General features: G+C 45.3%; 2 protein-coding genes and 1 non-coding gene across 3 annotated transcripts; 2 read left to right on the top strand and 1 right to left on the bottom strand.

The window, feature by feature from the left end:
• The first annotated feature begins 32 nt into the window (after positions 1-32).
• LOC119322619 (E3 ubiquitin-protein ligase SINAT2-like) lies at positions 33-5,744 on the top strand. The gene is made up of 4 exons (XM_037596105.1): positions 33-173; positions 2,112-2,415; positions 4,565-4,951; positions 5,129-5,744. The coding sequence occupies exons 2-4, from the start codon at positions 2,188-2,190 to the stop codon at positions 5,447-5,449; spliced, it is 936 nt and encodes a 311-aa protein (XP_037452002.1). The 5' UTR covers positions 33-173; positions 2,112-2,187; the 3' UTR covers positions 5,450-5,744.
• A 611-nt stretch (positions 5,745-6,355) lies between these two features.
• On the top strand, positions 6,356-6,437 carry TRNAS-GCU. Its single transcript has one exon. It is a non-coding gene; the product is annotated as a tRNA-Ser (tRNA).
• Positions 6,438-6,954: 517 nt separating this feature from the next.
• On the bottom strand, positions 6,955-10,220 carry LOC119324286 (ADP-ribosylation factor-like). Its single transcript, XM_037598054.1, has 7 exons — positions 9,954-10,220; positions 9,099-9,189; positions 8,606-8,721; positions 8,160-8,219; positions 7,978-8,043; positions 7,453-7,666; positions 6,955-7,330 (listed from the first exon to the last, which is right to left on the bottom strand). Exons 1-6 carry the CDS (start codon positions 10,200-10,202, stop codon positions 7,472-7,474), a joined length of 777 nt encoding a protein of 258 aa, XP_037453951.1. The 5' UTR covers positions 10,203-10,220; the 3' UTR covers positions 6,955-7,330; positions 7,453-7,471.
• Positions 10,221-16,462: the final 6,242 nt, after the last annotated feature.

Genomic DNA, 16,462 nt, shown 5'->3' with positions numbered 1-16,462 from the left:
TTCGCCTCCCATTTCCTCGTCCCCGCTTCGGCGCAGTCTGTCCGTACGCGACATCGCCGGCGGCGGCGGGACGGAGGGGCGGGCGGCGGGACGGAGGCCGGTGCTGCTGGGCCTGGGCTGGCGTGGAGCGGAGGAGATCCACCCCCGACCTGGGATGATACCCTCGTTCGCTGGTGAGGAGCCCTAAGCTTTGGTTGCGCGGGATTGCTCCAAAGCAGTCTTCTTTTTTGGTTGCTTACCAGCGGGGGATCTTCCCGCCGCTGCGGATTCGAGCAATCGAATCTAAATCTTTGCTCTTGCTCTCCGTTCAGTTAAGCCGCCGGTTTCCCTTGCTGCGTAGTAACCGCACTGATCTAAAACCACCCGCAACGCCCATGTTTCCAGTTCGATTAGGTTCTTGCGCAAGATCCAATCAAGGCGCCGCCGCCGTTTATTTTGCAGCGAAAATCGGGGAAATCGACTGGATCCTAATTCAAGCTTCCGTACGGTTGAGGCGAAAGGTTCCAAATCTTGCTCGGCTTGGGAAAACCAGGGTCTCCTATCCCTTGTCGTCAATTGTTGCGACAGGAGAACAGCGACGAGCAGAATGTGGTTTGGATGGGGCGAACTTGTTTTTTGTTTTTGTTTGTTACTGTACTACGGTAGTACACTTACGCATGTGGATCTTTAAGGAGAGATAAGGTAGTCGTGAAACCAAACCAGGGAAGGTGCCAAAGTGTAGTAGTAGCACTTGTTCTTTAAAATGTTGAATCGTTGGTGTTTTCTGTTAGTGGATGATATAACTGCTCCTTAATGGCATGCCGAAGTTCTAGAAATGGTCTAAGTTTTGGAATGAGACCAACCAAGACTGATAATTTGACGGAATTCTTTTTTTTTCTTCAGTTCTAGCTTCTGTATAAGTGAATAGATGTTTAATCACCCGTAGCTTCAGTTCTAACTTAAGCTCTAAGTCAAGTTGGATTCAGCTGCTGCTGGTGGCAACCTACAAAGCATGGATACGGCAGAAACTGCCGAATTGCCGTCCTAGTACGGGGGAATACGGGGACATGCACGGATACGCCAGGATACACGTATCCTGCAGTATCTCATCTTTTCCGAATTAAAAAAAGGGGAAAGAAATCAGGATACGGCAGATACGGTGTGGACACGGTGGGGATTTGGGAGCCAGCCTCGCCGCCGCAGCCTAGGCTCAAGGTTGCTACTGCCGCTGTTTCCCCCAAGCCCAGCTCTACCCCCGACGAAGAACATCCATCCAGCAGAGAGGAAGATGGCAAGGCGTTCGACGACAAGAAGGACCAGGCGGGGAGAAGATAGGGATTGCAGCCAGCAGTGAGGAAGAAGATATAAACGGCGGCGCAGTCTTTTCTTCTGCTCTCTGCAGCTCTCAGGCGGCTGGAGGAAACGAGAAGAGAATGGCTAGAGGAGCTGACTAGTCTAGGGTTTCAGGAACTAGACCTTATATGGGATCTGAGTGGAGGGTTCATATGGACTATGGGCTTCCCCAAAGTCCTTTATCAATAGAAATGAGTCAACATATATCCAGTACAAAATCTCTGATCCAAATATTATCATTAAATCTTTATTACATGCTATTTTTTGTCTATATATTTATATACCCTGCCGTATCCCTGAATGGCTGTTTTTGAAAAATGTCGTATCCTGTGTCCCCGTATGCGTATCCCTGTCTTTCAGTCCCCGTGTCCGTGCTATTTTTAGGTGGCAACTATAAGGCCATGTTTGGATTACCGTTTTTTTTAAATGCACCTGCAAAAAAAGCACGCCTCCACTCACTGGTTTTGTTTCCAGCCATAAAACACTTGTGTCCGGTAAGATACGCTTGTAAATTTAATACCTCTGTAATAAATTACACCCATATCAAGGGTGCCCTAACTGGTTCTCACTTTATGTTAACTCGGAATGTGTGGGTGGGGCCACAAGTCTTTGTCTCTCACCTCTTGATTTTCTGCTTGAATTCTATGTGATGACCCATGCAGGTTTATATAGCCCTTCTAAACTGAGAAATTAATTCAGTATCAACCTATACCCGCGCTACAATTATTTTACACATGTTTAAATATATCAACTAATAAGCATGGAATTTAATAATGCAGCTGATCAGAAGGAAGGATGGAGTGGTGGGGGTGTTGATATTATCTAGTGCTTATCAATGTGAAAGAAGCTTTCACAATGGCTCCAGGAAGCAGCATTGTGAGTGTGACTGAAGTCCCTGAGTCAGATTGTGGCGACCGTGGGCTCTCCGAGGCACTCAGTAGTATTAGGCTTGATGGAGATTCTACAAGTAAGCCCTCCTGGGCTGCGTCACTTGTCAATGTTGGTTTGTCATCATTGACTGGCTTGAATGATTTGCTCGAGTGTCCAGTGTGTACAAACTCAATGCGGCCACCTATACTTCAGGTATGTGTACTGATGCGTGTCTTAAATCTTTGTAGTCCTGCAGCAGAGTGTAATCATTGATAATTTTGATATTAGTGCAAATGAGATTCTGTTATTTTTAATTTGACTTCGATTTTCTTACATGAAATTGACTTGGATATTGGGTTGGATTTGTGTAGAAAGTTGTCCCACGACTTTGGATAATTCACTGTAATTGCCTTTTGATGTAAGTGTAATTGTATTTTGTATAGATGTTGCATTTGTGACAACATACGACATGTGGGTAGTAGCGTGTCGTAAGCTATTCAAAGTTATTGTGTTCAAGGAAAAATTAAGTGCAAGGTGTTAGGTGGCCAACTTTGCCTCTGCCTAGCACCTAGCTTGCCTAAATTTTGCCTTTGCCTAGGGCATTCTGTACGGACATGACAGAATGGGCTTGCCTAAATTTTCCTTGATTGTGTTGGTAAAGTCTACTTATTCTTTTGCCGAATAAAGTACCCTTGATCGTTCTATTCTGATCTATATTTCATGTAGAATTGCCTACCATTTTAGCTTACAGAAATTCTTTAGGTGCTATGTTCGAGGTTCTACCTTCAAACTAATAACAAGTTTATATTTGGCCACACTAAATCAAATGTCTTCGGTTTTGTGTTCACCGTATTGCATGTTCTTACATTGCTGAATTGTTGATCTTCAAACTAACTTCAACATGCTGAAAGAAAATAACTCAACACTTGGGGGGAAGAATCCCAATACTCCCTCTGTTCCAAAATGTAGTGCTTCCTCTATTCCCGTGCTTCAACTTTGACCATAAATTTAACCAACAAGACCGACTGCGGCGGGAGCAAAAGTTATACCAGTGAATTCGTATTCAAAAGAAGTTTTCAATTATATAATTTTTTCTCCCACCGCAGTCGGTCTCATTGGTTAAATTTATGGTCAAAGTTGGACCTCGGGAAGCGCGGGCGCACTATATTTTGGAATGGAGGGAGTAGCATTTTTTTTAGGTCGATAAAACACCCTGAACACCGGCTTCACTGGCTACGGCAGTGCAATGGGCGACCTGACACGCACAGGGAACACACAGCGAGAGTAACATTTTTTTGGTGAGAACCAGGGTTCGAGCCCTGGATGGTAGCCCCCCTCCTAGAGGTCTTACTGTTGTGCTAGGTGCACACTCAACTTCCACATGTTGAAGATACAATAGGAATGCATGAGAACAGTTGCTTGGTTTGATCAGTATATTTGTGCCTTGGATGCATAGTTAGGTGCTCACGCTTCTGTCTTCCTTTGTCATTTGCATGGTCTCAACTCTCAACAAGCACACAAGATTTTGGGTGTGTTTGGTTTGAGCCCCAACTAGCCCCACCAAAAAATTGGTATGGCCAAAGTGTGGGCATGACCAAAATTTTGGTAGCTTGTTGATGTTTGGTTTGTGCCATTGCCACCGTCCAAAATTTTGGCAAAATAAACATCTTGTTTGGTTTGCTACCAACTGCGTCTTGTAACCACTGTAATCCTGCAAATATTTATGCACATACTTGGTAGGAAAATGCTAAGATGCAATCAACAAGAAATATAAATCATCGTTAAATAAAATCACAAAGGGAAAGGCGGAAGTTGCTACTGAAACTGGATTGCATTGCATCCTTGATCATGAGGAGGCCCACTAATAATTAATTAAGGGCCATAACAATCGGAACTAACATGCTGCATGCATCACAAGATAAGAAAAAGTCAAGGGACCCACAGAGAAAAAGATGGAAATTTACGACGCCAAAATGTTGGCGAACGTTTTGCTCGCCATCGTCTTGCCTGCGAGTTGGCGAGAATTACATGGGTGGGTGTGGGGCGTCTCAGGCGAGCCAAAATTTTGGCACCAGTCCAAACGACTACCAAAATTCATGGGCCAGCCAACTTTTTGGCATGGTAAGCATTGGCTGTGATCCAAACACACCCTTTCTACCGTTGCGCGAAAGCTGTTCTCAGTACCCTTGCATGTATCATGATTGTTCATTTCTGCAACTTTGCTATTGGTTCCACCCTTATTTTGTTACATTATTCAAAATAATATCAAGCTAATTGGATGAGAACTATGGTAGTTAGTAGAACAAGTTTTGTCCATTATGATTTTATGATAATCTATTGACGATTCATATTCTTCCTGCAGTGCCCAAATGGCCACACAATTTGCTCCAGCTGTAAGCATAGGGTAGACAACCATTGCCCCACTTGCCGCCAGGAGCTGGGAAATATCAGATGCTTGGCTCTCGAGAAGGTGGCCGAATCGATTCAGCTTCCATGCAAATACCAAAGCCTGGGCTGCACCGAGATCCATCCTTACCAGAACAAACTTAAGCATGAGGAGCTCTGCAGGTTCAGGCCATACAGCTGTCCATACGCAGGTTCAGAGTGCCTGATTGCAGGTGACGTTCCGATGCTCGTGTCTCATCTCATCAACGACCACAAGGTGGACTTGCACGAAGGCTGCACCTTCAACCACCGCTACGTGAAGTCCAACCCTTACGAAGTGGAAAACGCGACATGGATGCTCACTGTAAGTAATGATACATCTATGCATGTTAAACAAAATACAGAGATACATATGGTATCTGGCTGTGCCTGTCTCTTGGCGTTCAGAATGTGACTATAGCCCTGTCATCTTTGTAGCCTTCCGATCGATCTTTGGCTGTGTTCAGTCTACTGTAGTGACACGCTCTCTGCCATTTTGCAGGTGTTCAAGTGTTTTGGTCAGCACTTCTGCCTGCACTTCGAGGCGTTCCTGCTGGGTATGTCCCCAGTGTACATGGCGTTCCTGCGGTTCATGGGGGAGGAGAGCGAGGCTCGGGGCTTCTGCTACAGCCTGGAGGTGGGTGGGAACGGGCGGAAGCTGACGTGGCAGGGCACGCCGCGGAGCATCCGGGACGGGCACAAGAAGGTGCGGGACAGCTTTGACGGGCTCATCATCCACCGCAACATGGCCCTCTTCTTCTCCAGCGGCACCCGGCAGGAGCTCAAGCTGCGCGTGACCGGCCGCATCTGGAAGGAGCAGTGACCGACGACGACGAGCCATGGCTCCTGCTGGGGGCACGCGGCCTGCCTGTCCTCCGGAGCGCGCCGCTGCAGCAAAGAGTATTAGATCGGCAATCGCGGCTCCAGCCTGTCTGTCTGTGCGCATGCTTCTTTGGACTTTTGTTCTCTCCGTGATTCCATTGTTTTGTTGCCGTGCTGGGAGACTGTCTGCTACTTTTGCTGCTACTTGGTGTACAAATGCTTGGTGGAAGGGAAATTTCTTGCAAGAACGTACGACGTATGTTGTGAAATTTCTTGCAATTTGTCATACAAATCCAGTGCATCTTAGCCTGGCATGCTGTTCCTGGTAGGCGTGGCCCTGGTTCCCCTAAAAAAGGAGGGTGACTGTACCCATTTCGGTTGGAGGCGATGCTCCTATAGATAGCGAGGTGTCGATTGTGACTTTGTTAATCTTAAGACCTGATCCGCCGGCCCATCCATCCTTTTGAATGTGCTGGTGTGCATGAGTCTACTGATCTATTCATAGGGGTGAGTGCGTGTGTACTGTGCTTCGAGTAGAGGATATAGATCCACAATGCCATATGGGAGGCACTTTCGACTTTTATCTGGAGGCTATGGCATGCAGGTGATGCCGCTATGGAGGTCTCTGTCGTCTCAAGTGGTTCGTCCCCGACGACGGTCGGCGAGATTGAATCTGGGTGGAAGCTGTTTCGGACCCCGATCGTGTCTCCATCTCTCAGAATCGAGGTGGAAGCCATTTGGCTTCTTCTGTGTTGAAAAGAGAAACTATGGGCAGAACAATGTGGTAAGGGAAACCAACGAACACGAGCGAAGAAATGGATATTGCCACTGGACCCTGCCAGTTTGAGGGAATCACTGACCAAAACCAGGGAATAAGAAGTCCTCCGAAGCAGAGCATTCATCAACCGACGCTTTGGCCGAGTGGTTAAGGCGTGTGCCTGCTAAGTACATGGGCTCTGCCCGCGAGAGTTCGGATCTCTCAGGCGTCGTATCCTTTTTTGTTGTTGTTCACATTCTTTTTTCTTCTCTTTATCTTCTCCCCCTCACTGATGGCATAACTTCAGGCTCGTGGTTAATAACTCAATCAACCTTTTTTCCATTTCTAATTTTTTTTCACATTTTTGCTCTCTCCTACAATAATGTTTCAGGCTCCTGGTAAATGCAATAATATCAAGTTTGTTTTTTTATGCCGATACTTGTTTTCCCATATATTCCCTCCGTTCCTAAATGTAAGACTTCTTAGAGATTTCAATATAGAGTACATACGGATTATATAAACATATTCTATAGCATACAATCATTCATTTTGCTCCGTATGGATTCCATATTCAAATCTCTACGAAGACTTATACTCCCTCCGTCCAAAAATACTTGGCATCAAAATGGACAAAAAGGGATGTATCTAGAACTAAAATACATCTAGATACATCCCCTTTTATTCATTTTGATTTGATGACAAGTATTTCCGGACGGAGGGAGTATTTAGGAACGGGGGAAGTAGTACGATCAAGCTTACAAATGCAATCACTGAAGCTGCGAGCTGCAGACAAAGCATTCAGCACACTATAACCAAACCGTTTCCTCTTCCTTTCATCAGTATGCAATCGAGCAAAGCAATCGTGTGCCCCAAGCGGCCCCCTCTCAGGTATACACAAATAGTACAAGATACAACAATCCCATGCCAGGTGCTGTTTATCCTTCACCCATCTGTTGTACACTGCATAAGTTTCTCCCAGACGAGCCCCATATGGGCGGCCGCCACACACAGGTAGAACAGGCGCACCATGGGGGCATGCTCTTGTGAGATGAACATATCTGACGGTTGGATGGATGGATGGCCATTGCGTCAGGCTAGGATCATCGGGCAGTCGAGGCAAGGTCACTGCGCAAACAGAACATCAGTTTCAGACTTGACCCAACAGTAACAGTTTAGGCATGTTGTTACTGTTATATATGAAGGTAGGGATTAAAACGAGTCAAGGCGGGCTCGGAATCGTGCAGGACCTTATCTCTGTCTGTGAAGCTAGATAGAAGGTCCAGCAATTGAAGTAGCACGGCCTGTCTCCTGCAGCTGCTTCAGGGTGGACGCGAGCCAGTCGAGCCCGTCGTAGAGGCCCTCGCCGCGCAGCGCGCACGTCCCCTGTATGTGCCATATCCTGTTCTTGAGATCATGCAGACCCAGCCCTTCAATGACCTCCTCTGGGCTCATTGAACCTTTCTGTATGAATTGTGAACAAGGGAAACATAGTCAGTCCAGGCGATCTCTAACCCAAATTTGTGTGCCGAAAGTAAGCATCCACACTTGTTCACTAATAAGTACAAGATGAAAGGTTGTATTTTATTCTGTAGGCAATCGGCATTAAATTTGGTACCAAACAAGACATGCCGGTAGGAAAAGAAATTGTTTGCTAGTATACAACGTACTTCCTGTCGGAAGGCAATCTCAGAAGAAAAGACATGTATGGCAACCCATTCAAATGAGGTCATGAACAGCTAGGCGATTATGCAGGAGCAGTCGATTTAACTTACCAAGTCCTGTTTGTTTGCTAATACCAAGATTATGCTGTTTGCCATCAAAGGGTCCTTGATAATGCTCTGAAAGTGGCCAAGGATTAGAAGTTAGCAGGATCTCACACTCTCAACCAATGAACCAACATAATTTAAGGCACCCAGAAGTCCTATAGTGACAGAGATAGTATAAAATATGTGACCTGGAATTCTTGTCTGGCATCTTCGATCCTTTCTCTGTCCAAAGAATCAACAACATAGATCTACACCAAATCAAAAGCAGAAACACCTCAATAACCTTGGTAGTAAAACATACGCATCTGATCCAAGGAAAAGTTCATGGAACTCCTGATTGAATCAGCTAAACAGCTATCATTCACAAGAAGACTAAATGCTCTCCGTGTATGTTCTGCACATCAATCTACTCATTTCACCCGCCACAGCTAATAAACAAGGAAAGCAACCAACAGCATGCAGATTTTTGAAGAGATGCCACAACTTTTAAAAAAGAATCTGTACTTATAATAACCATATTTGGAACAACATGTGAAAGACAACTAAAGCTAGGATTGAAAAAATACATAGGTACTAAAGTAGGGCTAAAATGGCAAGATGACATGCTATATTTTAATAAGTCTCTAATTATTACCAGTGCATCAGAATTGCTGAGATACATCCTCCATAATTGTCTGAGCTTTTCTTGTCCACCAACATCCCACACGGTAAATGCCACATTCTTGTACTGAACTTTCTCGACGTTAAAACCTGGAGAGGAGAAATGGTATACCAGAGATAGACATAAGACCAATGAATGGAAGAAATGAGGGCAGCACCGAGGTCTAAAATGTCAAGATGGTTTAGTTCGTTGTCACAATCTAAGGTGATAAGCTCCCAATTTTTTTACTGCTTCCTAAAATTCGATCAAGTTAAGTTGTTCCAAGTAACATAATCTGGAAGAAGAAAATGCTAGCCACACGTATAACTAGGAAAAAAACATCCCACACCGATTTATTTTCCTTGTATAAAGTAAAATGAAAGAACTGCATCTTGATGCCATAGCACAATAAAGTAGTACAACACTGAAGACTGGACAAGTGGGCACATAAAAACAGACATTAAAGTATGCTATATCAGTCTCCTACCTACTGTAGGCACAGTTTGAAGAACCTCCCCCAGGTGCAGCCTATACAAGATTGTTGTTTTGCCAGCTGAATCCAAACCAAGCATCACAACCTTCAAAAGTTTATTCACCATTAGCAGAGAAAAAAAGAGACAGTAACAGAAGAATGCACTTGGTTGATTTAGGGTGAACAGATGGACGATGATACTCAGAGAAAGATTTGGTGAAATGCTTCACAGCTTGGTTTAATTGGAAGAATGCAAAGCAATGTAGACCGCTAGCTAAGTAGTTCACCAATATCCTGATCCTTCCTTTGCAGAATAAACTGGATTGAGAGTCAGTACGCCCCTCCTAACCACTGCAACTGCACACTGCTAGAGTGCCATCCCAATTCCCAAACCATTTCGGGACAGATTGCTCACTTGGCAGCACTCGATTAACCGGACCTGCGCCGCCGCCGCATTCGAGAATCCCAACCTCGGCCAAGAAAACCCTAAAATTTAGAATCTCAGGCCGCACCAGTACATGCACCACACTCCAGGTCCAGGGGACAAAACCAAGAACTCGGATCGACGGGTTTCACGGCCCTCGCCATGGACCGTCACAAAAGCCAGCGCACAGGCCCAGATTGGCGCACTGACTGGAACGCCTGTCGGGATTTGGCCGCGGCTCAAGCGCGTGGCTGATTCGATTAAGGAAGGAACATCGGGAAGTTAATTGATTGATTCCAAGAACTGCGCCGCATCGAGAAAGCTCCAAGAAGCCACGAGATCGAGCGCCCCGGGCGGCCCCGGAGCGCCGAAGATGGAGAAAGGGGAAGATGGGGAGGGAGGGAGGGAGGGAGGGAGGGAGGGGGGATCGTGGTTAGGTTGTTTACCCTCATCTCCTTGGTGGAGAAGGAGTCGAAGAGCCTGCGCAGCGCCTGCCCCATCTTCTTGCTTCCTGGTTCTTCCTGGTTCTCTCTCTCTCTCTCTCTCTCTCTCTCTCTCTCTGCAGTGGGTGGAATGGATTCTTGGACAGCTGTTGCTCCCGCGGGGGTCCAGTTCAGAGGCCGGGTTGGTATGGGAGCTTCGCGAGGAGGAGGAAGAGGAAGAAAGTAGGCGCACACAACAAAGATTAGGAACATTCAAGCCCCGACTCCTTCACGGCGAGGTTAACTCGACCGTGATGCCACCTCCAAGGCTCCAATCTTGGTATGTGCACAAGAGCATTTAGATCACTACGCTCTTATATTTCTTTATTTATTAGTAAGAGAGTACTAATTAATAATTCTTTTAAAAAGATTAGTAATTAATCTTCCTTCGCAAGAAGGCCAAATCATATATTAAAGTTGTCCAAATGACACCTCATGGGCAATATTCGATGCCGCCTCTGGATCTTCGAAGCAGCCTCCGAGCGAATCAGGGAAATGGTGTTGATGCGGCGGCCGGAAACTCATCGCCGAAACCAGAAGATTCATGTGGAATTGGACAGGGGATCATATTGTTGTCACGGAGAAGAAGGCGGCGAAAAAGGGTGGACAACCATTCCAGATACAACCAGATAGAACCAAGGGCGGCTTACCTTGCTAACTTCCTGATAAAGATGAAGTTGGTCATGCTTCGCCCAACAGAGAAGAAGCCAGTAGACCAAACACGAGTTGTCGGCGTCCACATCGTCGAAGACCACCTTCACGAAACAAAGACAAAAGCAGGACCCTAGATCTGGCCCAGATCAAAGCTTCACACGCCCTTCTTCAACGTCAATTAGCACCGTCGGAACAAGGACGCGACGTAGGGGCCTTATTCTGGGCCATTGATAACGCCATCTTCTCGTTACCTCCAGTCAGGCGGCCCTAGCCAAAGCTAGGGCGATCCAAACAACACGCCCAAACTCAAATCGGGTTTTGCCCCATCTCGCTGACGTCGAAAGGCAAACATGGCGAGAGAAACCGATGGTGGCACGTATAAAAGAAACCCTAGAACTCTTTCCTCTTTTGTGAGGGTGGACTGAGAGAAAAGGCTTCAGACATGGTTCATTTAGTAATTAATCTGATTGTGATAACATCATCAGGCATCAGTCTGTGCTATTACACGAAGGCCCGTCGGAGTGCATCTATCCCAAAGGCACACTGGGCGAGGAGAATCGGCGGCGAAACATACGAAAGAAACCCTAGATGCCTTTCCTCTTTGCGAGGCGTGGAATGAGAAAATAGGCTTTGGACATGGTTCACTTAGCAACTAATCTGACTGTCATAACATCATCAAGCATCAGCTGATGCTATTACATGGAGGCTTGTTGGAGTGCATCTATCCTGATATTTTTCGTGTAACAGATGTCATAAATTTTATTTACATTTCACTGGTGTCGGTGTGTGTTGAGAGAGCAATATGTTTATTGCATGCACTTCACGAGAAGGAAACCTTAATCGAGGCACCACCCCACCTTGCTCCTAATCCCTTCTCCTAAGGATAGGGCAAGGGATCCCTTCCTACTTACATGATTAGCTATATGGTAGTAGCTTAATAAATTTCTCGTGTAGTCTTCGTGTAAATCCCCTCTTTGGGCATGTTTGTGTTATGGCATTCCCTTTCTTTTTTCCTATGGCCTCATCCCTGTCATGGTAACGGGTGTCGGTTGTGGAAAGACGTTGTGGCATTCAATGCAAGGTATGCGAAGGTAGGGTGTAGTAGTGGGGAAGATGGAGTATCGAGGGATGCCTTGGTCAATGTCCCACAAAGAAGAAGACCCATTGGGTCACTTCTACAAAAAGTAGTGGCACGAAGGTGTTGCTCCCCCTTAAGAGTTGAAGGTTGGCGATGAATGATGCGGGCATGCCATGTAGGTGACTAGATATTCACGATTGGAGGTGGATTTGAGGACAATCACAGTGAACACGAAGAACACAAGGGAACAAAAACAAGAGGAAATCACTCATGGCAAGATTCACACCAAGATATTCCTCAATCACCGGTCAAATCACGGGACACCCATAGATCCACAAGAAACAAGGGAAAGGAAAATAACTAGGTAGTTCATCCAAATCTTCAGGAGAGATGGGTCTCGAGTGATAAGTAAATATTCCCCAATCCTAATGATATGGAGGTCTTGAGACCCAATGGATTCTTCTCACGAAAGAGGTCTTAAAATCCACAAGGATTCTTCTTCCTAAAGAGGTCTTGATCTCCAAGGGAGAGGGTGGATTGAGAAAATCTCTTTTTCATGAGAAGATCAAAGAATATACTCCCTCTAGTCCCTATTAATTGCAAGCACATACTAAAGTTGCGACAATTAATATGGATTGGAGAGAGTATTAAGCTTGTCCAAACAACATGTTGTGAGCCAAACTTGAAGCCACCTTTGGGTTAGATCACAAGAATCGCTACGCTAGCCCAAATTAATTTTTGGGACTTATATTTTCATGCTCCTGGTTGCTTGGTTCTGCTCAATTTTGTCCCACCAATTTAACATCCCTCACTTTTTCCCACCACGACTCAACCCACACTCAAAAATTCACAAAACGGGGCCTTGTCATCGGGTCAAGGCAGTTCAACATTACCTAGCTCAGTGACTGACTAATGGGACACACCATGCCATCTGGCACTATCTTAGGTGGCCCCGGGGCCCATCTGACAATGGTTGGTTAATTGGCAAAAAATGGTTGGCATATAATGTCGCATGAGGGAGTGAAACTCGAGCTCCATCGTTGAATATGCATTAGATGAGCCATTTGAGCTAGTGTGCGCATGTGTGTCGAGAGGAAGAGCTGTGGCGGCAGGAGATAGATTTGGCGGCAAGGTGCGGTGGCAATGGGGCACTGACGCGTGGCTCTGCTCTCTGGTTGGTAGTCGTACGAGCGGTGGTAGAGCGGAGAGAGTAGAAACTTTTGCAAAATACTTTCTGGCTCACATAAACATTATGAAACCAGATCATGTAGCAGAACCGAAGGACCACATTAGTAGATGTGCTCTATTTAAAGGCTACCCTTTTTTAACCAAAGTATGACAAATAATATTGACTTTTGCAAGTTGCACAGATACTAGATGATACGTCTCCAACGTATTTATAATTTTTCATTGTTCCATGCTATTATAGTATCAATCTTGGATGTTTATATGCAATTGTAAGCAATTATATATCATTTTTGGTACTAACCTATTAACTTAGTGCACAGACCCGGTTGCTATTTTTTGCCTGTTTTTGGTTTTCCAGAATATCAGTACCAAACATAGTCCAATTGCCACGAAACTTTTTGGAGATTTTTTTCTGGACAAAGAGACCTTGGAAGCTTCGGGAAGAGACCAGAAGATGAAGGAGGTGCCCACGGGGCACCAGGGCGCACCCAGGGGTGGGCGCGCCCTGGTGACTTGTGGGGCCCATGTTCACCCTTTTGACCTAATTCCGCCTCTATAAATTCTCTAAAATCGGGAAACCAATAGAGAGCCACCAGAAGCCTTTTTTCCATCGCCGCAAGTTCCTATTCTCGAGAGATCCCATCTGGGGCCTTTTCTGGCACTCTACCGCAGGGGGAATCGACCAGGGAGGGGCTCTACATCAACCTTGCTGCCTCCGATGATGTGTGAGTAGTTTACCACAGACCTATTGGTCCATAGCTAGTAGCTAGATGGTTTCTTCTTTCTCTTTGATCTTCAATACAATGTTCTCCTCGATGTTCTTGGAGATCTATTCGATGTAATCACTTTTTGTGATGTGTTTGTTGGGATCCGATGAATTGTGAGTTTTTGATCATATTATCTATGAATATTATTTGAGTCTTCTCTGAACTTTTTTATGCATGATTATTATATATTTGCATTTCTCTCCGATCTATTGATTTGGTTTGGCCAACTAGATTGATTTTTCTTGCAATGGGAGAGATGCTTTGTGATGGGTTCAATCTTGAGGTGCTCAATCCTAGTGACAGAAAGAGACATTACACATATTGTATCGTTGCCATTAAGGATAAAAATATGGGATTTACTCATATTAATTGAGTTTACTTTGTCTACATCATGTGATCTTGCTTAAGGCGTTACTCCGTCCTTTATGAACTTAATGTTGGGGAACGTAGCATGCAATTTCAAAAAAAAAATCCTACGCTCACGCAAGATCTATCTAGGAGACGCATAGCAAGGAGGGGGAGAGTGTGTGTCTACGTACCCTCGTAGACCGTAAGCGGAAGCGTTTCACAATGCAGTTGATGTAGTCGTACTTTCTTTGTGATCCACCGATCGAGTACCGAACATACGCCACCTCCGAGTTTTGCACACGTTCAGCTCGGTGACGTCCCTCGCCTTCTTGATCTAGCAAGGTGTCGAGGTTGTAGATGAGTTCCGTCAGCACGACGGCGTGGTGATGGTGATGATGAAGTGATCCGCGTAGGGCTTCGCCTAAGCACCACAAGAATATGACCGGGGTTGAAACTGTGGAGGGGGGGCGCCGCACACGGCTAACAATTGATGTTGTGTGTTCTAGGCGCCTCCCTCCCCACATATATATAGGTCGGTGGGGAGGAGAGGCAGCCAAGGGGCGCCCCAAGTAGGCCGAATCCTACTTGGGGTCTTCCCCAATTCGGCCTTCCCCCCTTCCATAAATGTCGAAGAAGAAAAGGGAAGGGCAAAGAGAGAAGGAAGGGGGGCGGACCCCCTCTTTTCCTTCTCCCACTCGGCCTCCTTCCATAGGGGGGGGGGGCGCCACCCCTTGTGGGCTGGTGTGCTCCCCTCTCATGGCCCATATCTTCCCTCTGGGGGTTCCGTGATATCAATATTTACCTCTCGACCATTTCGATACTCCTCGTCATGTCCGTGATATCATCCGGGACCCCGAACAACATTCGGTCACCAAATCACATAACTCATATAATACAATATCGTCATCGAACGTTAAGCGTGCGGACCCTGCGAGTTCGAGAACTATGTAGACATGATCGGGACACCTCTCTGGTCAATAACCAATAGCGGAACCTGGATGCTCATATTGGTTCCCACATATTCTATGACGATCATTATCGGTCGAACCGTTATCACAACATATATTACCTATGTGTTGCATCGGTATGTTACTTGCCCGAGATTCGATCGTCGATATCTTCATACCTAGTTTAATCTCATTACCGGCAAGTCTCTTTGCCCGTTCCGTAGTACATCATCCTGCAACTAACTCCTTAGTCACTTTTCTTGCAAGGCTTCTTATGATGTGTATTACCGAGAGGGCCCAGAGATACCTCTCCGATTCTTAGAGTGACAAATCCTAATCTCAATCTATGCCCACCCAATAACACCTTCGGAGATACCTGTAGAGCATCTTTATAATCACCCAGTTACGTTGTGACATTTGATAGCACACAAGGCATTCCTCCGGTATCCGGGAGCGTTGCATAATCTCATAGTCGAAGGAATATGTATTTGACATGAAGAAAGCAATAGCAATAAAACTGAACGATCATAATGTTAAGCTAACGAATGGGTCTTGTCCATCACATCATTCTTATAATGATGTGATCCCATTTATCAAATGACAACACATGTCTATGGTTAGGAAACTTAACCATCTTTGATCAGCGAGCTAGTCTAGTAGAGGCTTACTAGGGACACAATATTTTGTCTGTCTATCCACACATGTATCAATTTTCCGGTTAATACAATTCTAGCATGAATAATAAATATTTATCATAAAATAAGGAAATATAAAATAACAAATTTATTATTGCCTCTAGTGCATATGTCCTTCACTTAATAGTCTAGATGCACATTGGATAATGGTTGATGTGTAGAGTAATAGTAGTAGATGCAGGCAGGAGTCGGTCTACTTGTCTCGGATGTGATGCCTATATACATGATCATTGCCTTAGATATCGTCATGATTATTTGCTTTTCTATCAATTGTCCAACAGTAATTTTCTTACCCACCGTATGCTATCTTGAAGAGAGAAGCCTCTAGTGAAAACTATGACCCCCGGGTCTATCTAAATCATATATTAGAATCCAAAAATATATTGCTGCACTTTTATTTATGTTATTTTATTTTGTGTTTTATGTATCCATCTATCACTAAGAGATTTGATCCTTGAAATTAACCACCAAGGGATTGACAACCCCTTGTTTGCGTTGGGTGCAAGTATTTGTTATTTTGTGTGTAGGTGTTGCTAAGGAGTTGTTGTGTGGTTATCCTACTGGATTGATAACATTGGTTTCCAATCAAGGGAAATACTTATCTCTACTGTACTGCATCCACTACTGAAAACAGAGAATTTGCCATCAGTCAGCCCTTTACCGTCTGCTAGCGAACGACAAAGAAGGCCTTTGTCGTCTGCTTATAAAAAACGGACGGCAAAGAACTTGCTGACAACAAAGATCCTATTTGCCATCAGCCAGTTCTTTGCCGTCTTCTGACAGACGGTAAAGAGGT

This window comes from Triticum dicoccoides, chromosome 6B (assembly GCF_002162155.2).
Source record: "Triticum dicoccoides isolate Atlit2015 ecotype Zavitan chromosome 6B, WEW_v2.0, whole genome shotgun sequence".
Classification (NCBI taxonomy): Eukaryota; Viridiplantae; Streptophyta; class Magnoliopsida; order Poales; family Poaceae; genus Triticum; species Triticum dicoccoides.
This window is presented reverse-complemented; position numbering and strand designations above follow the sequence as displayed.

What these genes read in the sequence shown, in the direction of transcription:
- LOC119324286 (XM_037598054.1), bottom strand. Translation starts at nt 10,202, where the DNA reads ATGTTCCTAATCTTTGTTGTGTGCGCCTACTTTCTTCCTCTTCCTCCT. An exon ending in TCAAACTGTGCCTACAGTAG is followed by an intron (nt 8,722 to 9,098) that starts GTAGGAGACTGA and finishes TCTCCTCTCCAG; the next exon opens with GTTTTAACGTCGAGAAAGTT. An exon ending in TAGCAAACAAACAGGACTTG is followed by an intron (nt 7,667 to 7,977) that starts GTAAGTTAAATC and finishes CAATTCATACAG; the next exon opens with AAAGGTTCAATGAGCCCAGA.
- LOC119322619 (XM_037596105.1), top strand. Translation starts at nt 2,188, where the DNA reads ATGGCTCCAGGAAGCAGCATTGTGAGTGTGACTGAAGTCCCTGAGTCA. An exon ending in TGCGGCCACCTATACTTCAG is followed by an intron (nt 2,416 to 4,564) that starts GTATGTGTACTG and finishes TTCTTCCTGCAG; the next exon opens with TGCCCAAATGGCCACACAAT. An exon ending in ACGCGACATGGATGCTCACT is followed by an intron (nt 4,952 to 5,128) that starts GTAAGTAATGAT and finishes GCCATTTTGCAG; the next exon opens with GTGTTCAAGTGTTTTGGTCA.